At 36.2% G+C, this 24,268-nt stretch overlaps 3 protein-coding genes across 8 annotated transcripts; all 3 read left to right on the top strand.

The window, feature by feature from the left end:
• The first annotated feature begins 1,231 nt into the window (after nucleotides 1–1,231).
• Nucleotides 1,232–6,767, top strand: LOC110738223 (pentatricopeptide repeat-containing protein At2g37320-like). 5 transcript variants are annotated; one of them, XR_002514582.1, is made up of 4 exons: nucleotides 1,232–2,306; nucleotides 3,017–4,577; nucleotides 4,800–5,265; nucleotides 6,284–6,767. XR_002514582.1 is itself a non-coding variant. In XM_021918597.1 (2 exons), the coding sequence occupies exon 2, from the start codon at nucleotides 3,132–3,134 to the stop codon at nucleotides 4,737–4,739; it is 1,608 nt and encodes a 535-aa protein (XP_021774289.1). In that variant the 5' UTR covers nucleotides 1,239–2,306; nucleotides 3,017–3,131; the 3' UTR covers nucleotides 4,740–5,392. The 5 variants fall into 5 exon arrangements, 1 of the variants encoding a protein (XP_021774289.1); XR_002514581.1 differs by adding an exon at nucleotides 2,792–2,872 and having other exon boundaries at nucleotides 1,239–2,306; nucleotides 3,017–5,265; XR_002514579.1 differs by having other exon boundaries at nucleotides 1,239–2,306; nucleotides 3,017–5,265.
• Nucleotides 6,768–9,668: 2,901 nt separating this feature from the next.
• On the top strand, nucleotides 9,669–11,109 carry LOC110738225 (peroxidase 29-like). The gene is made up of 3 exons (XM_021918599.1): nucleotides 9,669–9,725; nucleotides 9,817–10,183; nucleotides 10,546–11,109. The coding sequence occupies exons 1-3, from the start codon at nucleotides 9,684–9,686 to the stop codon at nucleotides 10,953–10,955; spliced, it is 819 nt and encodes a 272-aa protein (XP_021774291.1). The 5' UTR covers nucleotides 9,669–9,683; the 3' UTR covers nucleotides 10,956–11,109.
• A 674-nt stretch (nucleotides 11,110–11,783) lies between these two features.
• Nucleotides 11,784–19,480, top strand: LOC110738222 (zinc finger protein 830-like). Of its 2 annotated transcripts, XM_021918596.1 has the most exons (9): nucleotides 11,784–11,885; nucleotides 11,982–12,077; nucleotides 12,395–12,494; nucleotides 14,915–15,131; nucleotides 16,341–16,557; nucleotides 18,115–18,190; nucleotides 18,661–18,707; nucleotides 18,806–19,010; nucleotides 19,143–19,480. In XM_021918596.1, the coding sequence occupies exons 2-8, from the start codon at nucleotides 11,989–11,991 to the stop codon at nucleotides 19,002–19,004; spliced, it is 945 nt and encodes a 314-aa protein (XP_021774288.1). In that variant the 5' UTR covers nucleotides 11,784–11,885; nucleotides 11,982–11,988; the 3' UTR covers nucleotides 19,005–19,010; nucleotides 19,143–19,480. The 2 variants fall into 2 exon arrangements, with proteins under 2 accessions (XP_021774288.1, XP_021774287.1); XM_021918595.1 differs by having other exon boundaries at nucleotides 11,785–12,077; nucleotides 18,806–19,014.
• The last annotated feature ends 4,788 nt before the right edge of the window (nucleotides 19,481–24,268 follow it).

The raw sequence follows: 24,268 nt of genomic DNA, 5'->3' as shown, positions 1-24,268 counted from the left end.
ATTTAATTAACTTGCACCGAACCCGACTTGAACCGAAATTGACCCAAACCCGTTTCAACTCGTCAAAATCCGAATTTAACCCGACTTTTTACTAACCTGACCTGAATTCAACCTGATCTGTTACTAACCCGACCCGAATTTAACCCACCCTGTTATAAACCCAACCCGAAATCAACCGACTTGTTATTGACCTGACCCAAATTCAACCTGACTTGTTATTTGTCCGACCCGAATTTTACCATACCTATTACTTACCTAACCCAAAAATTCAACCCGATATGTTATTAACTCGACTCGAAATTAACACGACTTGTTATTGACCTGACCTAAATTCAACCTAAATTATTCCTGACCCGATTTCAAATCACCTTAAATGCAATTTAGACCACCTTATTATCGTTGATCAAAACATTTTGTCTTGGGAGACCAAGTCGGTCCTGGCCATCGAAAGAAAGGAGCATCATCCTCAAATTTAAGAGTTCAATATAGTATATACAATGTATTTGTTATATGTTCAAAGGAGATAATTATCTTCCTAAATTATAGACTATAGTTCCCTAGTATAATATTTCCATATATATAATAGTCAAAGGAAATACTTAGCTTGATAAAAATGATAATTATCTATTTATAGTTAGTTGAACCGAATATGACCTGACTTGGAAATGACCCGACTTGGAAATGACCCAACCTGATTGTAACCTGCAAATTATTGACTTGTAACCCGCAAATTATTGACTTGAACATAACCCGATTTGAAACCGAGAATGACCCGACTTGGAAATGACCCAACCTGATTATAACCCGCAAATTATTGACTTGAACCCGGGAATGACCCGACCTGATTATAATCCAAAAATTATTGACTTGAATCGAACCCGACTCAAACCCGAGAATGACCCGACCCGATTCTAACCCGCAAATTATTGACTTGAACCGAACCCAACTTGAACCCGAGAATTACCCTAACCCGTTTTAACCCCTGAAAACCCTACCTATTGTTCACCCGACCCGAATGTAACACGACTTGTTATTAACCCAACCTAAACCCGACCCAAACCCGATAAGAAGTATGATCCGACTTGACCCGCTTCAAGCATGACCCAAGCCAAATCCGACCCGCATAGGTATGGAATTAATCTAAATTGACTTGAGTGACCCGACCCACTCTTACCTGACCCGTTTACCCGAATTGACAACTCTAGATAAAACTAAGGAAAAAAAAATATTCTCATTGAATAAGGGACGTGAATATATTGAGAATCTATAAAATAATAATGTGCAACTTTATTTTAATTATGATAAAGTCTAGTTAAACGAACCATGAAAGGAGTAAATTAAAAAATAAAGGAAATTTTGTCAAAAACTACTCACTAAAAACACTTTTTTGTGAAAAATCACCCACAATAAAAAATGTTGTAAAACACCACCCACACTAAAAAAAAATATTGCAAAAAGCCACCCATTGTTAAAAACAGGTCGTTGACCGTCCTTCCCCGGCGCTGACCACACTCCCCACCCCTAGAAAACCCTAGAATTCATCAGAAAAGTTTGGCAGCCCCTTGCCCTCCCCCTCGAAACCCCTAACATTCACTCCTCCCTTGAAAACCCCTAATATTCACTCCCCTTCCACCTTGAAAATCACTCCAACCACATTTTCCGATGGTGGTTTGGGGTTTTTCATTGTTTCAAGTGAATTTTAAAGGTTTTCAAGGGGGAGGGGGAAGGGCGATCAAATGTTTTTCGGTGAATTCTAGGGGTTTTTAAGGGGATGGGACGGGTGATCAACAGCAAGGGAGGGCGGTAATCGCCGGAAAATATGATCAACAATCTGTTTCTGGCAGTAGGTGGCTTTTTGCAACATTTTTTTTAGTTTAGGTGATTTTTTACAATATTTTTTATTATGGGCGATTTCCACAAAAATATGTTTTAAGTGGGTGGTTTTTCACAAAATTTCCAAAAATAAATAAAAAGAAAAGGCTGTTTATTAGTAGTAAACTGATTACTCTAAATAAAAATAGTCCAAGGTACAGTTTCAAATTTTCAATACATTAGGGAAGAGCAAGAAAGTTTAACAGTCTTCAACTAAAGCATTGATGAATATTTGGGTATGCATATTTTGTTGTGATTGTTTATCTGCTGCTTCTCATTTCTCAAGCACAACAATAGTAATAGCAGCAATAAGTAGGTCGCTGCAACAATAACAGGCGGCTGCTTATGACCGATGGCGCGGCAGATACCATCGGTGGAGCACTCTTAAGCGCACAACCTACTTAGCTTGCTCTCTCATTAATCAACTAATATTGGTAAATTTCAGACCCATTACAATTTCAATTACATTAACTTTCTATGACTTTTGATCTGCTATTGAATCGCGCTACTGTAATGCACGCTACCTGTTTGATTAAATGCCTCAATGAAAGTATGAAACTATGCAAACATGCTGGTCCTTTATTTTTCTTAAAAGGGTAATGGGTATGCGTATTTTGTTGTGATTGTTTGTCATGGAGTAGCTTGAATGCTCTAATCTTGTCTCATCTGATTGATTACTAAAAAAATTGTTTAAGAAATTTTGTAGTTGGATATAGATATATTTGTGTAGTTTCTTAGTTTGATCAGTTTATTCTTGTATAATGGCCCATTGTTAAGTCTAATTATGTCGAAGTTTCCAAATATTTAACAAGTTTAATTGGCTTGAGTTTGCTCGCAAGCGTTTCAGTACAAGCTTAGCTTTGCTTAGCTTCAAACATAAATGTATCTGTAAATATTGGTCAACATTCCATTTAACCAGGCTAAAGAAACTGTCATCAGAGAAGCATTCACTCAGCTGTTGTTTAACAGACTTATCTGCATTTGTACTGTTACTAATAATGTGAGTATTATTTTAAACTTGACACAAATTATTTGTGCATCTTATATTCTTATGTCTTAACCTAAGTTACATTTTATATTCTAATGTTTTAACCATTGTTACATTTTACATTACTTGACAAAATCATTCAACACCGTGCTGCAGTGTACATTACTTAATTGAGCTGGAAATGCCAAGCTTTATTTCTCGAAGATTTAAGTGACTTCAGCTCTCTGCGAGAAAGGGAGCAAAACATGGGACTGGTTTCATTTTCTTAGGGATGAACATCTTGAATATTTCCTGGTGCTATTGGAAGTGTAAAAGGGCATTCTTCAAATCCACAGCATACTTAACAATTTTGCAGACACCTTTTCAATTCAGGAGCTTCAGTATTCACAGACTAAAACAAAGCAGTGATGTCAAAAGTCTGAACAAGGCATTGAGAATTATTGATCTTGTGTCTCCAAAACCCACCCATGTTAGTAATAACCAACATTGCCATCTTCAACTTATTCAGGACTTGCTTCAAACGCATTCAAAAAATCTTAGTGAAGTTAAAGCATCCAATGACTTTGCAAATGCATGTTTCGGAAACCAAAATCCTCCTGATCAAATGCTTCCATCTTTCTCTTTCAAGGATGATGTGATTTCAGGGGTTTTTAAACTACATAGAGAAGGGTTTAGAATTGATGTCACATTGCTTCCACATGCACTAAGTATTTGTGGCTATAGAGGGAATCTTCATTGTGGAACTCAGCTTCAGTGCTTAGCTATCAGAAATGGGTTGTTTGTAAATGTCTATGTTGGAAGTTCTTTAATTAGCATGTACTCGAAGTGTGGGGACTTATGCTCTGCTTCGATGGTGTTTGAGGAGATGCCTGTGAGAAATGTTGTATCATGGACTGCTTTCATATCTGGATTTGCTCAAAAATACCAAGTTGATGTCTGTTTGGAGCTATATAGCCAAATGAGACATTCATCTCTTGAACCTAATGATTATACACTAACAAGTCTCTTGAGTGTGTGTGTAGGTAACGGCTCTCTTAAACAAGGAAAGAGTGTTCATTGTCTGGCCATTCTTTCGGGTTTTGATTCATATCTTCCTGTTGCCAATGCTCTTGTCTCAATGTATTGCAAGTGTGGTGATGTTGAAGATGCATTTTCTGTATTTGAGTCAATGCATGATAAAGATATTGTTTCATGGAATTCCATGATTTCAGGGTATGCGTTGCATGGACTAGCTTGGAAAGCAATTGATCTCTTTGAGGAGATGAAAAGGCAGAAAATGAAGCCTGACTGTATTACATTTCTAGGTGTTCTCTCATCATGTCGTCATGTTGGTCTTGTTAAACAAGGTCATATGTATTTTGATTCAATGGTAGCATATGGTGTGGAGCCTGATTTGGGCCATTACTCATGTATTGTTGATCTTCTTGGTCGAGCTGGCTTGATTGATGAGGGCCGAAATTTAATTTTGGACATGCCAATAAAACCCAATGCCATCATATGGGGCTCGCTTCTTGCTTCGTGTAGGCTTCATGATAATGTTTGGATTGGTATAGAGGCTGCTGAGAACAGGCTTGCACTAGAACCTTCGTGTGCTGCCACCCATGTGCAGCTTGCAAAGTTGTATGCAAGGGTTGGAATGTGGGATCAGGTGGCAAAAGTTTGGAAAATGATGAAGGACACCGATCTCCAATTAAATCCCGGATACAGCTGGATTGAGATAGGGAATGAAGTCGTCAGCTTTAAAGCAGATGACACTACCAACTCCAGAATGAATGAGGTTTTCTGTATGTTGGAGGGTTTGAAATGTCAGCTCAAATCAGATCATGTGCTCGAATCTCACGAAGAGTTTGATATTTATTCTTGCACAAATGTTTCATGATGAATTGGCAAAATAATGTTTCATGATCTCCAATTAAATCCCGGATACAGCTGGATTGAGATAGGGAATGAAGTCGTCAGCTTTAAAGCAGATGACACTACCAACTCCAGAATGAATGAGGTTTTCTGTATGTTGTAGGGTTTGAAATGTCAGCTCAAATCAGGTCATGTGCTCGAATCTCACGAAGAGTTTGATATTTATACTTGCACAAATGTTTCATGATGAATTGGCAAAATAATGTTTCATGATCTCCAATTAAATCCCGGATACAGCTGGATTGAGATAGGGAATGAAGTCGTCAGCTTTAAAGCAGATGACACTACCAACTCCAGAATGAATGAGGTTTTCTGTATGTTGGAGGGTTTGAAATGTCAGCTCAAATCAGATCATGTGCTCGAATCTCACGAAGAGTTTGATATTTATTCTTGCACAAATGTTTCATGATGAATTGGCAAAATAATGCTAATACACGAATTTGTTCAGCTGCTGCATATGTGTCCAGCCATCCACTAATTGATTTTGTGAGGTACATGCATCCTTCTATTGAAGCACAGTTTTCAATGAAATCTTTTTGTATTTTATTCATGACAACAGTGCAACGGACTAGCGTTTGAGACAATAAATAAGTCGAAAGGTTGTTGTTTGATTGCTAAGCTTAAAGCTTCAAAAGATAAATATGGCTTTAGGCCATAACTCTCCAAGGTTCCTTTTACAAATTTCTGGATACCCTCCTCTTACTAGTCTCTTACTTCTTATACTACAATTACATTACTAGGATTGGCAACATAGCCTTAATTACTACAACTATCTACTCTTGTCCTCATACTATTTTAGTGCAATACAAACAAAATACAAAAGCTGCTTGTCTCCCAACGGTCCTCTGTTTCTCTCCCTGGCAGTAGCTTACGGCTTGGTGTTGTGGCTGGGCAGTGGCTACTTCTTTTTGTGTCTCCTGCTGTAAACCAAGTTCACGGGTGGTTGTTGATGTATTGCAAACAACCAACTTTTCTACCTTTGTTTCTGATTCTTTTGTTTAGCCCACCTACACTTATAGTTTGTCTTGGTGTACCTTTGTGGTCTTGCACATGCTATGTACTTAGGGTGTGTTCTATTTACTTGATTTTCTTATATTTGAATTTAATTGAAATTATCTGAATTAACTTGAACTTATCTTTTATAACCTTATTTGAAATAAGTAAAAGTAAGGTGAACAAAATAAGGCCTGAGATCAGTGATAGACCATATACTTATATTTTGTAATCTTAAAAATCAGAACCTTAAAATGATAGGTAATTTGTAATCACAACACCATTACATTACAAGTCTTAGTTAGCCTTGTATGCCTTTCTTGTTATCAGGCAGGGACCTATACATATCTTAACACATTCAGTCAATTATATTCTTCACTATATTGATTGTGATCTGCTCTCAATTCTTAATTGGCTTTTCCATTGTATTTCTAGATTCAATTGGCTTAAAGAAAATCTATTGTGCGTGTAATTTCTTCAAGAGATCTATTCTTAATTAGCTAAATTTGACTTTAGGTGTTTAATCTAGCATTGAATCTGGCAAAATAGAAGCTTCTCATGCATCCGCCAAAAACCAAGACAAGACATGTTGGGTTTACCAGGTCCTTTGGCATTTTCTGGCTTGTCTCTGCTCTGTACTGCTCTACATCCGCATGTAACCCTTCACAATGACACCGTAGCAGCAAATAGCTTCTTGGAAGAAGTAAGCAAATCATTGTTGATTTTCACAATTCTGAGTTCATTTCCCATAGTGACAATTAATCCTGGTCTGTCATTACCTATCAAACATCTGCATGCAGACATTTCAGAACTGGGTTGTTTGTCCAGATTTTGGGGATCTTGCTAGGGATATAGGTAGTGGAGTTTTGAAGTATGTGTAGACTTTAATCTTGTATGTGATGTTCATAATATCTGCAAAATTTGGTGATGTTCTGAATGACCACATATGTATTCCCAATAAGCAAAGTTGAATAAAATCGAATTCTTTTCTTGCACAGTATACTTGCTGAACAACTTTGTATCTCGCACACTCTAGTGTTACCTAATTAATTTGATAGTGCATGGCTTGTATAGTTTCAACATCATAACGTGCACATCCATTTATCATAGATTGTTGCTGGATTGATTTAAAATTTTATAATGCATAACTTTTTTTTAGTCTCTGCTGTAGAATGTCAGAGAATTTCTCTGCTGCACTTCATCTTGTTTTTGGCCTCATAAACATTTACTGTCTGAAGAAACAGTTTCACAACATTTTTTCTTTGTAGTATTTGGCTGATGGCAGATTCTTTTTCATTACATAAATCTCCCTGTCCTATTTTAGGAATCAGGAATGGAGGATGCTGCAATTATTGAACCAAAAGTGTATTGTGGTACGAGTAGTTAGAAGTCTTTATCAATTATGACCCCAGTCAGGTAAAAGTGGTAATTTGAAGAATACAGGGGTTTATATTTTTCTTTTGCTGATAAAGCTACTTTGAGTCATGTTTTTACTATCTAAAGAAACTTTGGAAACAGGGGAAAAGTGATAGGGGGGAGGAATTTGAAAACAATCCAATATTCATATTTTTATTTCTCTGCTGGTAAAAACTCAAAACAAATTATAAGTTCATAGTCCCTGTTGACCTTTATAGTGAATAAAATTTGCGGTTGAAATCAAGCTTCAAAGACATTATTGACATAAAATTAGCATTGTAATGGTGACATGTAATTTTTTGACATACAAACTCTTTTTGATGTCAAACTGTTAGTTGAAAAAGGTGATGACTTCTTAGGTTTGGTGTGTGGTAAATGGCTTTATGATGTTCTGGATTCTTTTATAATTTGCAGTGTTCAAATTTAGGGAAACTGGAACTGGCAGCTGGTAAAATAATTCATTCATTTGAGGGTGTGTGTGTGTGTGGGTTTGGGGGGGGGGGGGTTGCTTGGATTGCAAGCAGTAGTATTATGAAATCATATGGATATTTTCCGGGTTAGTCCACTTCATCCTCTTATAATATGGACTTACAATATTTTGGAAGCTTGTTTTATAAGCATGAGAGATTTGTGGAAAATAAGCAAGGACTGAAATATTGGGATGATTAAGCATGTTGATATACTTATTGAACAAGTCTTTGGTGAGACCATCCCATAAAAAAACACATCTCGGTCAGCACCTGTAGAATTTTTCATTGCAGACTAGAAATTTGAACATTACAGGAAGTCCTTTCAAATGATGTTGCTGGAAAGACTAGAAATTTATTTAGACCAAAGACGGGGAAAAACAGAAGGCAGATAGCTAAAAAAAGCTTGTGTGCGTAGTGCTAGATTACTATACTCTTGAGTCTCTGACATTTGCAACCAATTTGAATGCCACCGATGTTAATAGTAATTTTTACTAAAAAAGATAGTGTGCATTATAAAAGAGAAAGTCTCTGATTCAGTAAAGATGTCAGCTTGCTAAAGATAGTATGCATCATCTACTATTATTTCTGCTTTCAGTTGTCTAAATTATATATTGTGATGTAATTTTTGGTTTGGATGCATCTTGGTAAGAAATTTATACCCGTATTTTTCTGATCATGTGGTAGGTTTAGAAATGTACTGCATGTTCAGGTAATCATTCTTTTATAATGTAATGCATGATTATTGGGTACTCTGCAAATTTATGGAGTTACTTGTTTGGTAAAAGCAGATTACAGCAATTTCTCCCCAAAAGAGGAAAGGTACACTCCGGCAATAGGAAATGACAGCCATGCTGTAAAATAAAAACTATCTTTGGGTTCTCTGCAAATGTATGCATGCTTTGGCTTAAGGGCGTTAAGGCCTACAAAACATTTCAGAATTTAGAGATGGGGTAAATGTTTATCGTGTGTTTATTAATGTATAATCTTTGGAAGGTATTATGAAACTCTTGCATTCAAATGTTCATTTAAAATATGCACTAGGAATAACAGAGAAAGAAGGATTTTTCGATGAATTGTGCTGGCATGAACAATAGAGTGTGAGTTACATGATTACTATGGAGCTGAGAATACTAACCTAACAATAAAAAACTTCAACCGAAAATAATATTGAAAGGAGAGTAAACTTTTATTTAGAGATATTTCATAATAGAAACCGGAAAATTTATCTTTGTTATGCTGGATAATAATGACATACTCCATATACAAGGTGAACCTTACTTTCACAGTCTCATAGTCTGCAACTCTGCATTGGTGTTTTAGCAAGATAACTATACACTAGTTTTAACCTAGAACAAGTGCTATAAAGTAATTTACAAATAGAAAAGGTAAATAATGTCATCCCATTTGTTAATAAAAAATTTAACCCCATATTTTTTTTTCCACTTTTCAGGGGTTATAAATACACCCCTTAACCTCATATCTACTTCCCAACTACTAGTCCAACATTCCCTCCTAAAAATTTGGACTATAGGAATAACATGGGTAGAATTACAATTACAAGTACACTTACTTTATCATTTTTTCTCATTATTCTTGTTTATTCAGCTAGTGCTAACAATTCTATTCCTAAAGGTCTTTCCTATAATTTTTATAACAAAACTTGCCCTCAACTTGAGGACATTGTCAGAGCTACGCTTGCTCCTGTATTTACCAATGATCCTACTTCTGCTGCTGCTCTCCTAAGGCTCATGTTCCATGACTGCCAAGTTCAGGTACTCTTTCTCTACGCCTTCCTGGCCTCCCTTGAATTCTGTAACAATATCATACTTAGCTTGTACTCGTCTGTCTTTCGACTTATTGTACATTTGTACTCAATCAACTAGCTGCTAAGTACTATTTTCCTTTGTTCTACTTTTAAGGATATACTTCAGCACAATCTTTCTGCTTGTCGAAGTTATTGGTTCTTACATATGATACCTCCTAAAAGTTTGCCTATTGTGGTTTATAGTTAATATATTTATTAGTGTATCATGGTAATGGTACAATGCAAGGTTGGCAACTTACACTGGCCTGTTAGTACTTAGTACACGTTGTTACTAGCAAGTTTGCATGCATGATGAATCTTATGAGTTTTTCTAACAGAACCCTTTTATTCTTTGTCAGGGCTGTGATGCATCAATTCTGATCGATGTGTCTAACTCGGCGTCCTTAGAGCCACCAGAGCTGGGAGCAAAAAAGAACTTTGGGATTAGAAAGAGGGAATCAATTAACCAAATAAAATCAAGGATTGAAGAAGAATGTCCAGGGCTAGTCTCTTGTGCTGATATTATAGTGTTGGCTGCTAGAGAGGCAGTGGCTATTTCTGGGGGTCCAAGAATAATAGTTCCTTTAGGTAGGAGAGACTCAATCTCAGCTTCAAGCTCTGAAGATGCTGATGCTTCCCTCCCTGCACCTGATTTTGGAGTTGATGACGCTCTCAGCCTTTTCGCCAAGCTAGGGATGACTACTCGGGAAACAGTTGCCATTATGGGTACTTTTCATTTTTTGATCAACTTTTTTCACCATAATATCTGGCTCTCTACTGCTGTATAGATGGCCAGTGGTGGTTTAGCCTAAGGGCTAAGGTTATGTCTCTAGCTCTGCCTAGTTAACCGGGTTGCCTAAGGCTATGTCCCCAGTCCATTCTCTACCGTAATTTGTTCCAAGATATAATCTTGACAGATCAAGCTAACACATTGCATAACAAAACTTGAAAAATACTAGATTACTAGCAATATTTTCCTTGATCATGTTTCATTTTGCATTTCAAGTATATAGAAAAGAATTTAATATTTTGCCATTGAACATTTCATTAATAATAACATAAAGTAAACTACAAATTTATGGTTGCAGGGTCACATACTTTAGGAGTCACACATTGCTTAAACATTATGGATCGTTTGTACAGGCCATCTGACGTGAGAGGGAGCAACATGGATCCTAGATTTGAAGCACTCTTGAAATTCAGCTGTCCTGAAAACATACCCTTTTCTCAAAATATAAGTTTTGTGCTTAATGATCCTTCAACATTTATATTTGACAATTTGTACTACAAGAATTCTCTGCAGCGCCGAGGTGTGCTAAGGATTGATGCAGAGTTGCCCCTAAACACTCGAACAGCAGGGATTGTGGAACAGTTTGCAGCTAATTCTGACGATTTCTTTCAAGAATTTGGTTCTGCTTTTTTAAAGCTCTCATATGCAGGAGTGTTAACTGGTAATCATGGTATAATTAGGAGCATGTGTAACTTTGTAGACAATTAAGGACTAAATTTCGTAGTCATGAGTTGCTACCTAGCAGCCTGCACTACTGTATTTATCACTAATATGTTGTTAATTAAGATCATCTTGTTATGTATGTCTAAAGCTATGTTGTGTACTTAAATTTGATTTTATGAGAACGAAAGAAATTCGTAAATCATTTCTGCTTAAAACAATTTTTTTCCTATAAGCATATTAAAAAAAAAAATTTGTTACGAAGTTCTATTTCTTAATATATGTATTTTTAGGAATCAAACTACCATTGTTTTCCAATTTTCGTAGCTAAGACTGATCAAGTGTTAGTTTATTGACTAAGATCAACTACATGCAAAAAAACAAAGATACTGCTTCCTCGTTGATATTAATAAATAATTATAGATGAATTTCTACTACTGTAAATAAAATTTATCAATGACAATATTTATCCACTTTGTGATATTTATTACTTCGTATGAAAATAAAATCTTGAGTAAGAGTGCTAGCTATAGCTTGCAAACTTCTCCAAGGTCCAAAATTTTATGAGAATGAGTAAAACTAACCTCAACTCAAAAAGCTCAAAATACTTTTTTACTATTTTATTTTATATCTAATATCTCACTTAAAATTAGTACAACTAGTAAATATATGTTAATAAACTCAAAAGCAATATTAAAGCGTGGTATTAAATCAAGTGCATAAAGTTTCAAACTCAAGGTAGATGTTACAGTAAGTCGAACTTGAGAATTTAAGCTTGTAAAAGCTCAAGGCTATCAAAGTGCGCCGAGCCGAGTCTAGCAACCGTGAGCCTGGTTTCGGCTTGATTTAGCTTATTAACAACCTTACTTAAAAACTAAAAGCAGAGCTGTATATTGTAAAGTTAATTTATACATCGTTCCTCTATTCCAGATGGGAAACCGCTGCTAATTCTTCCCGCTCGACTTCTGCTCAAGCAATGTATTTATTTTCAATCTTTTAATTTAGAGAAAATACAAGTCCGAAAAATCTCAAATTCTAGGGTTTTTTAAATTTCTGGAATTTTTTTAATTGAAGCTTAACAATGGCTGATCGAGATAGGAAGAAGGCTTTGTTTCGTGCTAAGTTAAACGAGAAACAGCAAAAAAATCGCATTGATTCGCCCCTTGTGAGGTATACTTGTCTAATTTCATTCAATTTGATTTCAATTTTTAGTTCGAATTGTTTGTAGAAACCCTAAGTAAGGAGATATATGGTACTAGTAGTTAAGACAGGAAGATTTTGCTGGTTTATTTATTGGATTGTTAGAATTGTAACTCATCATTAAGATTAAAACTTCAATTCCCAATTAATGGAATTGCTAAAGTTTTCTTTTTGGTGTTGTTGCAATCTATGATTGGTAATTTTCATATAGATTTGTTTTTGAGCTTAAGGTGGTGCTGTATCAGATAAACGGATTTCAATTTGTCTGATTACCTTCTCCAATGCAGGTATAATGAAATTGGTAAGCCTGTTTGTCGAGTTTGTGACTGTGTCTTAAAATCTGATTCTGATTGGACTGTACACCAAGCCTCTCGGAAGCATCATGAGGTAATATTACTCAGAGAGTTTCAGTTTTTACCGTGATTATGATTGGATAATTTCTTTTTGGCCTGGAAAATGGAGAACTAGCTAGAGTGTTGGTTGTTTTGTTTTCGTTAAATGCTAGCTGTTTCCTTTATTCTCTCTTTCCTCCTCCCTTATTTGGGTCTTTTGGAAGAAGGCGGGATAGGGGGCAATAATCCCACGTGGGAGGTTAAAATACATTCAATCCAAGTTGGAATGTGCTGCTTAGCTAGGTTGACAATTTGTTAAATTGTGCTTCTGATATGGCCATGAACGTGGGATTAAACATTAGACACTGGAAATCTGATTATCTATCGACGAAAGGTAAGCTGTTCGTTTCTTCTTGACCCCTAACTATTCATTCGGTGTCTGTAGAAATTGTTTGAGTATCTTATGTTTCTTGGGATATTTGGACTTGTGAAGAAGAATGGAAGTTTTTCAAGATGGTATATTGTTGTCGATGAGTTGAACTGAAAGTCAAGCAAGAATGAAGGAGGCTACTCCCTGAAAATGTCCACAGTTGGGGATTAATTTACAATGCTAGGCCAGTTCCTTATGTGCCTACAATTCTGAGCCAATGTTTTACTGAATTGTCTTGATAAAGAAGCTCCCTTTCTTCCCTGTAAAATGCCACCCCACCCCCTTTTCTTTTGCCTAACTGAACCACTAAACTGCCAGCTCAGACTTGCATGACTTGTCAAGCCATTCCCTTAGGTTTTACCTGCAACATTAGTGTTTCCAGTTTTCCACAAGCCATTTACCCAGCTCTATAATTCACTTGCAGGCTCAGGATAGTTAAAGGACTGTTAGATCAAGTATCACAATCAGACAGTTTCCCATCATAACAAGTTATTGGGTTTCTGAATAATCCATTGTGCACAGTTGCTACTCTGCTTTCTGCAGGATAAATTTTCTTGACATGCTGAAAGAGTTCTGTCTGTTAAAACGAATTGAATATAAAAGCAAACAAAGTAGGTCCATTTCTAGACTTCTTCCCTATTATTAGTTTCTGTTTATAAACTTAAGACAAGGCTTGAATGAGCTTTTTAAAGCTTAGAAGAACTAGCTGCAGTGACTTTTTTTTTTGGTTGGGGGTGGGGTGGGGTGGGGTGGTAATGGGTGTGGGTGTGGGTGGGTACGATGTATGTGACCTTACTCTTCAGTCTTCACAATGGCAGTTGCTGAATTATATTCACAGTGCAGGAAGTTGAGGAATGACCTAAATTGAAAGGCATGAGAGACAGTGTTTAAATATGCTAAGCACCAGCGGATGTGTGAAGCCAGGAGCAACTGTAAAAAGTATTAGAAACTAGAAATAGGTGCCCTCTGAGAGAAGTGGGCTGTGAGAACTCTTGAGCATGAAAAAGTCCCTATAATTGTCATATCTTTGAAGTATATCAGCTAACTCAATATATGTAAGATTGTCGTCTCCAGTTTGTCTTCTCTTCATATCTTGATTGTGATCTTGTAACTTCTTAGTGGCATGTCAAGTTGACTGGATTGCTTCTCAAAATTTGTTTTTAAATGCATCCTATTTACAATGATTTTAGAATATTGGTATGTCGCTAGTCATACAACCACCACCAGACTTGGGGGAATGAGTGGGGGAAACTGCCTGCAGCTTTACCCTGATAAGTTGATCCTTGATTATGTTAACATGTGCCCAGAAATGGCTCATACTATTTGGCCAATTTCTGATACATTATAATACTTCCATCCCATATTCTAATCTCTAATGAATATCAAACCATTTTTGTATATAACGCTATATACCATCTACAGTATTTCCTTATTATCTGACAGTCAGGCCTTTTTTGTGTTCTATATTCTTTTTCTGCTCGTTTTTTTGTTGACATTTATTTCATCACATTTGGTCAACAATTGATATCTTGAATTATTAACAAGTAAAGACTATAAAAAGTTGATGTTATGAAAATATACATTGAAACATTTCTAACAAGATCCCACATGATTATGTTGTATCATAACTATGAATCACAAAAGGTAGTCAAATTGGAGTTTGTGAATAGTGTCAAAGTAAAAAACATGTCGATATAAGATTCAAACTTGCCTATTACGTCCCTTCATTCATGCCATTCTTGGTTTTTCCTAACTATGAGGTATCTTAGCTTGGTAAATACATCTGGAATTGTTTTATTACTTCTTTTTTTTTTCTCTTGCATGGTCACATGCTGATTTTTCTTGTGTTTCCATAGTCATCTAATAAAACAGTAAAGTCTCAATAGATGGACAACTTTAGTGTTCTGACTTTGTAACCTCAGTTCTGTGCTTGTTTATTTATTTTTATTTTATATATATATTATTATATCAGAAGATATAGTGTGTACCTTAAAGATATGTGCATTTTTTTTCAGCAACTTATAATATTAGTGGATACTTTTCAGGCAATTAACAATCTTAAAGCAAGTGCTTCCAAAAAAGGTGCGGTCAACAGTGCAAAATCTGAGACCGTTAAAGAGTCTTTGAAGAAACAATTGGATAATTCTCCAAAGTCCAAGGATGATAAACCAAGAATATCTTCTGATGTACAGAAGTCCCGGTCATCCTCAGCACTTCCTGCTGATTTCTTTGACCATGGGGACAATAAGAGACAGAAAGTTGGTGAGTACCTGTATTTTATGCAGATATTCTCTCCCTCTTGAACTTGCTGTGCCTCCTTCCAAATAATGTACGGAGTATTTGCCTTTCTTCTTACTCTTTTTAAAAAAAAAGTTCTTGGGAAAGTGGGAAATATGAAAAAATAAATATGCAATTTGAGAGGACTAATAAGTGATAAAGTATTACTCTGAATTCCTCATGCAAACCAAACTACTTTAAATAGTTTTGAATTCGGTTAAAATTTTCATAACTGAGGTACCTAACCCTCACTAGACTGCCAGCGCCCAACGTACGCCTATGCTGAACCGAGGGGGTTTTGAGGATCGTGAAGAGGTTGGGTTTCAAACATGTAGGGATAGGGGTGGGGTAAGGGTCGGGATTCGGCTGCTGGTGGGGTTGGGTTTCGGACTAGTAGGGATAGGGTGGGCTGATCAGAGAAAGGGTTCTAGGTTGGTGCGTTGGGGTGGTCGGTGAAGGGGTTTTAGGCTGGTTGGGTAGCCAGTGATGGCTTGACAGGGTTGGGGCCGTTGGGGGTATTTTGGTTTTTTTTTTTTTTTTTTTTTTTAATAAATAGATTAAAATCTATTTAACTAATATGAAAATTGTAAAAATAAATAATAACCTACCACTTACAAAGTGACGGACACACTTAACTTATTAAACAGGTAATTAACCGATTACGCCCTATTTATAGAAGATGCATGTCAAAGGTCATTTTACTGGGGAATAATCAAAAGGTCGTTTTATTTTGGAAGACCGAGCAAAGGTCGTATTATTCATGACAATTATATCTTTGTTTTAACTATGCAATGTCCATTGGACCTTTCAAGTGAAGAATCATACTTTCTTTAAAGAGGGTCCTCTTTTTGTTTTGTTAATCTTTCTTCTGTTTCTTTTGACATGACACTTTTCTTTAGAGATGTGTGCCAAACTGCCAATGCAAAACTTAAGTTATAATGCCTTTCAATTTCATGAAGTAAAAATTATTAAAAATATATTGAAATTATTTATTGAGATGAATGCATGAATCTAACGAGACCTCACATGATGAATGTGTTTACCCTTACACATAAATCACAAAAGACATAAGTAGAATGTGTGAATAGTGCATAACTCAATTATCAACTAATAAGAAACTGAGGAAGTAACATTTAGGAATTACTACACAGTACCCACCATTTGACCCACATATCTGGAATTTTTTATTTGCAGTACCTGCTCGAGTACAGGAAATTGATACTAGTGTGGGTGCGATCCCATCTAAGCCTGCAAAATCTAGTCAACGTGAAACTCAGCCTGTTAGGGTTGCAGAAAATGTAACGGCTCCTTCTGAAACTAAGCAGATTGGAGAGTTGCCCCAAGGTTTCTTTGATAACAAAGAAGCTGATCTACGTGCACGTGGTATTGAACCTGTGAAACCAGATGTCAAGTGAGTTTCTCAATTTTCCAATTTGCATTCATCTTGTAGTTCAGGCTCATACATTGCTGTAATCATCCTTATTCTATACCTTTGATTGTGCTGTATAGGCGGCATAGCTTAAAAATTTGATAATTAAGCTTTTGGAAAAATCACATACTGTTGAAGTTGTTTTTTTTTTTTGTTGTTGTTGTTGTTGTTGTTGTTGTTGTTGTTGTTGTTGTTGTTGTTGTTGTTGTCGTCGTCGTCGATTTGCAGAAATACTTCTTAAATTAGTGTTTCAGCACGGCAGTTCCAGTATCTGAGGGTCAAAGAGTCAAAACATGAACAAATTTATGCTCTTGGAGAGCTGTGGATATGCTATCTAACTTCCCTAATCTGCACAGTTCTTGAGTTACCTCTTGCAATCTTGCCTAGGGCATCCAAATGCGTGTATAATCATCCTATGAAAGTTATGTGCAGAAAAGATGTGCTATAGTAGTAAGGAATTTTGATGTGCTAATGATTGATTAGTATTTTGTTCTGAGATTCGAATTTATTGGCCTGATTTTAGGAGTCCTGATATGAAAATTAAGCATCAGATAACAATAAACCTGAGGTCAAACATTGCTTTTATTGTCCTTTAGATTTGCCTTTGTTTTGATGCCCGTAGGTGTTAGGAAGAATTATCTAGGGTAAGGAAGGCAATCTTATGGTCGACTTTAACATTGGAACAATGTCTTTTCCTCCTCTGGTTTGTGCTTTTGTCTCATTGGCGAGGAAGCGCAACAACGTCCTTTGTTCTCTCTATTTTTTTTAGTGTTAATCCCTGCCAAATACACAGTGGCATATTCTTGAAGCTGAAACCTTCACTGTTCAGATTTTTTTTGCTTTGCACTTTGCATTCATGCTTTCATCGACTTGGCTCAACTATGTTTTCTTTGTACTAAAATACTAATCTTGCACCATAACTTCTGATGTTACACACTTACACTTGCACTTGCTGCTGGTCCAACTAAAAACCATGGACCTAAGGCTGACCTCTTTTTGCCTAAGCTGCTTTATTGGTACCTTTGGTCTCAAATTACCTTCAGTACATCCATCCTTTTTTTTTGGGGAGGGGAATGTGTTGAGAACTTTTTCTTTTCTAGTGCTATACTTCAAAAGCCTCACTAAGCAGGTTGTCTGCAATAGCATACTGTATATAAAGGTAGGTTCATGTGACCTGACCATTCATGATCTTGTGAAGTTTTCTGTGGGTGATTTTGATTTTATTTACTGGAGTCTGATTATAACTGCTAGGCTTCAAGTATTTTGGGGTTGTGCGGATATGATTGAAGGGTTGTGCGTATATGATTGAATTAAATCTTTATTTCTTTGATACTATTCATTCATAATATATTTCCTTTTCCTATTGCTGTGGGATTTGTGAATCAACTCAATGTGTGTAAAATGAATCTGAGAACCTCTGATGTGCATTAGGAATTTAGGATTTAATCTTATTTGTTCTGTAGGTATTTAGAATGTTGCCACATTTTTCTTATACTAATTATGGCTTTAGATGATGATATATTTGTTGATCTTTGTCAGAGATGAGTACAAGGAATTTGAAAAGTTGATCCAAGAGGATTTGGCAGAGGTGGACAACCGCTTTGAAGAAGAAGAGGTGAGGTCTTGCCTGTTCCCTTGGATAAAGAGACATTAACTCAGTCTTTTAGATACAATGTACCTTTTCTTTCACAGCTTGTTTAGTAAAGGGTAAAGAGTAATAAATGATGGCAATATGAATGACCTTTTTTTTTTTTTTTTTCGTGAGTTCAAGTAAAATCATACGTCGGCGCTCATTAAATACTTAAGGGAGTTGTGTTACCGACTTTACAGTGACTTTAGCTTGATATTTACCTTGCAGAATTTCATTTCATTTACATATCATGACTGCAATTTAATACAACCTACCAAATTTTTTGGCAGGGTTTAGTTATGATTTTTGAATGAGAATGCATTCTTGTGTTGGTTTGATTGGGTTCTTATAGCTAGTCATGGCTCATGGGACATCAAGGAGAAATAATCCTAAGATAATTTTGATGAAGTCTGGCCTGACACCAATACCTTGTTTGCATTATATTTTTGTTACAGATTGACGCAGCTGAGCAGATAGAGGAGGAAGAAATAGTAGAGCAAAAGTAAGCTGGATTGCTGAACTATTTTACAAAATTACAAGACTTATGTCCGATTTCAAACAAATGTATAACTGTTTCTCCACCCCTTCCCCTTCTCTCAGGACCTACAGGAACAGAGTGGAGGAGCTAAAGAGAAAGAAAATGGAACTTCTAGCTGCTAGATCTTCCAGAGCTGGTAAGGTGTCTGAAGATCCAGGATCAAAGGCCAAACAAGATAGCTCGTCAAGTGATGATGAAGATGAAGACGAAGATGAAGATGATAAGAGCTTTGCAGTTGATTGGAGAGCACAACATCTGTGAAATGCTGTAGGTGATTCCCCGTGTTTTTTTTTTCTATCTTTTTACTGCTTTAACCAATCTTCATATATAACTATGATACTGAAAATTCTATCGCTGCTACATTTAATGACTAGGCATTTTTTTTAACTTTTGTCACAGATTGAAGTGCTAGTTGAGTAGTTGGTCACATTTTTCGGGTTCAATGAAGTTAGCCAATCACAGTCAAGGATCCTGGAACTGAGAAGAACAAACAATTTTGTGTATTGCACTAACCTGTACATTCTTTTATGTATGTGAACAAAGCCAATGTTAGTTAACCAAGGAAAATTAAACAATATTCCTCTTAATCGATTGAGTCTAGCACATATATTCCATTGGTTCATTTTTCATGCTGTTGTCACTTTAAAATTACAATTACATCCTGGTTTTGAGGAGTCGGAGATTTTTGGAAGATGAACTGTAATTTAGTGATCATGTATGAAATGAACTTTTAACAACCTTTCTGTAATTTCACACAAAGTTCCTTCCTTTAGCCTGTTCACGAGAGTATAAATCTCACAACATTTGCATTTGAGGCACCAGGAAATGACTGAGCTAGAGACTGAACAATCCATTACTTTTGCTGGAGTGTTTCCTGTTTGATATGCCTTTTCTTTTACAGCTGTTTGTTGGTTTTTCTACCAAGTTACTTTCATGGAGGAAGAAACGGATGATTTCCTTGGTGGTTGTATAAGAAACTTAAAGATCAGGGTGGACTCTGATTTAGTGGAAGTCCAGAAAGTGGACGTGAGAGATGAAGCGGAAGAAAACATCTATGAAAATAACATGTACTTGTCGACCATTATTGTGCTAGTTTTCTGCAACAAGATCTTAAACTTGATAAATCAACTTGATTGATATTCAACAGGTGCGATTGCTGAAAATTATGCCCTTGGCTTGAGACCGGATGCAAGATGTATACAATTCAAATGTAAACGTAAATTTGTAAGATTGATATAAATAATTAAAATTAGATTGATTATTAGATCGAATGCAAGATGTATATAATTCAAAATTTATGTAAATTAGATTCAATCTTATGTTTGTTGACATAAATTATGGTGCATGTTATTCATTTGATTTTCACTTTTAGAGTTCATATTAGGTGTAAATTAACGTTCAAGATAGCCTTTAGTAACTCTTAAAACTTACAACGAAAAAAACTTCAAATAAGCGAACAAAATTAGCGCTGCCATGTCGGGTTTGGGTCGGGTAAGAGTGGGTCGGGTCAACTTGGTTGGGTCAATTCAGATTAATTCCATAACCTATGTGATATGTCCATTTTATATAGTGTTTTACCCCCGTCCCTTGGTTGTTATTAGTAGTGTTTTTGGCTCTTTCGGGCCACTTTTATTACTAATTTGTGTGTTCCAGTGTTTTCGTAGTTTTAGTTGTATTTTACAGGAAATTGCACTCTTGGAGCATTTTCCCGGGCTTTATTGGATCGACTACGGAAGCTGGAAAGACACGACCACTTTTAGAGCCCAGGATCGGTGAGAGCCGGTGATTAAGGGCTCGGTAATCGAGTACCGAGGTATATGGACCGAGTGATCAAGACCCTAAGTGGATATCCGGATTGGGCCGAAGAAATAAGCCCAACCGAAGCTCCGAGCCTCGAGGTGAAGCAAGGGCCCAATCGGGCAGCTTAGCTCGATCGGGCAAGGCGCGCAAGTGTGCTGGTGCGTGGCCAAAGGCGCGCCCGATCGGGTGAGCTGCTAGCACGATCGGGCGCGGTTGTGAGAAGAGCAGTGCGAGAAAAAGGCGCGCCCGATCGGGCGGCCTCTAGCCCGATCGGGCGCGTGTTTCTGGAGGAGCTCTTTTGTCGAGTAATTAGTTTCTAATTAGGAAGTTGTTTTAGTTTTGTTTAAGTACGTTTTGAGGAGAATTAATTTGACTTACCTTCTTTCTTAGATTTTCTCTCTCTACTTAGTGTCTCTCTCTCTCTCTAAAACTCTCTCTAAAAACCTTTGTTCTTAATTCTTTCATTAATTCCAGATTATTTTGGTAACGATTTCTTTTCCCTTAATCTTAGTTATTTATTTTATTCCTTTCACCATGGTTTATTTTATTACCTTGATTAGTTTAGTTTTTAATATGTGTGAGTAGTTTAATTTCTAGGGTTTATGGGGATCTAATAAATAATATGAAGGGGTAAATTATTGTTGTTGATTATCAATGCTAGATTAATTTCCTATTGATTGATTTAATGCTCTGTGACTAGATTAGGCCTATCTTTTATGCATGAGTTTGAAAATATTGATTCAAGAATCGAGAGATGAGAATTAATGTTTAGCTCTAGTTTCAATAGGCAAGTTAATTTATAAATGGTTAAGTCAAGATTCAAGAGATGAGATTTAATACCGATGAATTAATTGTGTGATTGTAATACGTAGCGAGAGCCCTTTACAATCTGGTTAATTGATGCATTGATGATTGACTATTATTGATTATTGGTATTGCATGATAATTTCTTATTGGATTGTTTTAATGTTTTACAATTGCGGCTTGTAAAAGTATAGCAATATTAAATTGATGAATCGAGCAGATGTTAATTTGATATTAAAAGCTATTTTCAATAAGAACTTAGATCTAGTAAATTGCGAGAGCCTGTTAGATCTATGTTGATTAATAAATTGCAAGAGCCTGTTAATCATGTTATTTATACAATGTCAATGATTGATTACTATATTTTACCCTGGAGTGTTATTTATTGGTGAACCTATGCCCTAGATCCTTTCATACATTGTTTTCTTCCTATTCTCAACCTTAGTAGTTTAGTTTCTTGCTTAATTATAAATATTGGTTACTTAAATAATTTAGATTATAATAATTAATTAGGAGTAAAAAGACTTGTTTCCCTGTGGAGATCGACCCTACTTCCCTATCTACCTTAGTTAGTGATTTAGGTAATTATTTTTTATTAGGGGATACGACTTTACCCTGTCACTATACGGGTCGAGTTTAGGTTGGTTCATGCTTGAGTCGAGTCACGTCGAGTCATACTTCTTATCGGGTTTGGGTCAGGTTTAGGTCAGGTTAATAACAGGCCGGGTTACATTTGGATCGGGTGAACAATAAGTCGGGTTTAATTCCAGTTTTCACAGGTTAAAACGGGTTAGGGTAATTCTCGGGTTTGGTTCAAGTCAATAATTTGCGGGTTAGAATCAAGTCGGGTCATTCTCGGGTTTGAGTTGGGTTCGGTTCAAGTAAATAATTTGCGAATTATAATCAGGTCAGGTGATTTTCAAGTCGGGTAGGTCATTCTCGGGTTCAAATCGAGTTCGATTCAAGTCAATAATTTACGCGTTATAATCAGGTTGGGTCATTTCCAAGTCGGGTCATTCTCAGATTCAAGTCGAGTTATGTTCAATTCAATAATTTGCAGGTTACTATCAGGTCGGGTCATTTCCAAGTCAGGTCATATTCAGGTTCAAGTAACTATAAATAGATAATTATCATTTTTATCAAGATAATTATTTCCTTTGACTATAATATCTATGACAATATACTACGGAACTATTATCTATAATTTAGGAAGATAATTATCTCCTTTGACCATACAACAAATATATACTATATTTAACTCTTAAATTTGAGGATGATGCTTCTTTCTTTTGCTGGCCTGGACCAACTTGGTTTCCCAAGAAAAAATGCTTTGATTAACAATAATAAAGTGGTCTAAATTGCATTTAAGGTGATTTGAAATCGGGTCAGGAACAATTTGGGTTGAATTTAGGTCGGGACAATAACAAGTTGTGTTAGTTTCAAGTCGGGTTAGTACAAGATCGGGCTGGGTTGAATTTTTTGGTTGGGTAAGTGGTATGGTAAAATTCGGGTCGGGTCAATAACAAGTCAGGTTGAATTTGGGTCAGGTCAATAACAAGTCGGGTTGATTTCGAGTTGGGTTTGTAACAGGTTGGGTTAAATTCGGGTTAGGTTGAATTCATGTCAGGTTAGTAAAAAGTTGGGTTAAACTCGGGTTTTGACGGGTTAAAACGGTTTGGGTCAATTTCGGTTCAAGTCAGGTTCGGTGCAAGTTAATCAAATAGGCCGTTGTAAACCGGTAAATCGGTGCAAGTTGTAAACCGGTAAATTGGCCGTTTAAAAGAAAATTGAATGGTTCCACACACCCAATTGGACTCCCGGAGCGTATTAGGGACCATAGTATATATTTCGGCAATTTTTATTTTCGACCGAAAATAAGTAAAAAAATTCAAAAATTAAAGGCTAATATCCACGCTTTTTGAGAAATTTTAGAGTTTCGAGGCTCGGTGTTGAAAAGTCTTGAAATTCGATGGGATACATCTTGGGGTCATATATTGCCATTTGGAACCATATATGATCATTATTTGTTGTCTTAAATGTTCGTGGTAGACTTGAGTTAATGAAATTGGTGCAAGTTATAAACCGGTAAATAGGTCGATTAAAGGCAAAATGGATGGTTCCACCATCAAATGGGACTCCCTGGGACTCTCGGATGATTTTAGGGATCATGGTAAAAATTTCGGCAATTTTTATTTTCGGGCGAAAAAAAGTAAATAAATTCAAAAATTAAAGGCTAATATCCACGCTTTTTGAGAAATTTTAGAGTTTCGGGGCCTAGTGTTGAAAAGTCTTGAAATTCTATGGGATATATCTCGGGGTTATATAATGCCATTTGGAACCATATATGATCATTATTTGTTGTCATAAATGATCGTGGTAGGCTCGAATTAATAAAAACGGTGCAAGTTGTAAACCGGTTAATTGGTCGTTTAAAGGCAAATTGGATGGTTCCACCAACCCAATTGGACTCCCGGAGGGTATTAGGGATCATGGTAAACATTTCGTCAACTTTTATTTCCGGGCGAAAAAAGTCAAAAAATTCCAAAATTGAAGACTAATATCAGTGCTTTTTAAGAAATTTTGGAGGTTTCGAGCCTCAGTATCGAAAAGTCTTGAAATTTTAAGGAATACATCTCGGAGTCATATAATTCTGTTTGGAACCATATATGATCATTATTTGTTGTCATAAATGTTCGTGGTAGGCTTGAGTTAATGAAATCGGTGCAAGTTATAAACCGGTAAATTGGTTGATTAAAGGCAAAATGGATGGTTCCACCCACCAAATGGGACTCCCTGGGACTCTCGGATGATTTTGGGGATCATGGTAAAAATTTCGGCAATTTTTATTTCAGGACTGAAAAAAAGTCAAAATTTTCAAAATTTAAATCTAATATACACGCCTTTTGAGAAATTTTGGAGGA

The sequence above is a fragment of the Chenopodium quinoa genome, unplaced genomic scaffold, assembly GCF_001683475.1.
Source record: "Chenopodium quinoa cultivar QQ74 unplaced genomic scaffold, ASM168347v1, whole genome shotgun sequence".
NCBI lineage: Eukaryota > Viridiplantae > Streptophyta > Magnoliopsida > Caryophyllales > Amaranthaceae > Chenopodium > Chenopodium quinoa.
The sequence above is the reverse complement of the archived record's forward strand: the minus strand, read 5'-3'. Positions and strand labels throughout refer to the sequence as shown.

Coding starts and splice junctions, on each gene's coding strand:
- LOC110738222 (XM_021918596.1), top strand. CDS start 11,989: ATGGCTGATCGAGATAGGAAGAAGGCTTTGTTTCGTGCTAAGTTAAAC. Junction 15,132..16,340: donor CAATAAGAGACAGAAAGTTG/GTGAGTACCTGT, acceptor TTTTATTTGCAG/TACCTGCTCGAGTACAGGAA. Junction 16,558..18,114: donor CCTGTGAAACCAGATGTCAA/GTGAGTTTCTCA, acceptor GATCTTTGTCAG/AGATGAGTACAAGGAATTTG.
- LOC110738223 (XM_021918597.1), top strand. CDS start 3,132: ATGAACATCTTGAATATTTCCTGGTGCTATTGGAAGTGTAAAAGGGCA.
- LOC110738225 (XM_021918599.1), top strand. CDS start 9,684: ATGGTAATGGTACAATGCAAGGTTGGCAACTTACACTGGCCT. Junction 9,726..9,816: donor TTGGCAACTTACACTGGCCT/GTTAGTACTTAG, acceptor ATTCTTTGTCAG/GGCTGTGATGCATCAATTCT. Junction 10,184..10,545: donor GGAAACAGTTGCCATTATGG/GTACTTTTCATT, acceptor TTATGGTTGCAG/GGTCACATACTTTAGGAGTC.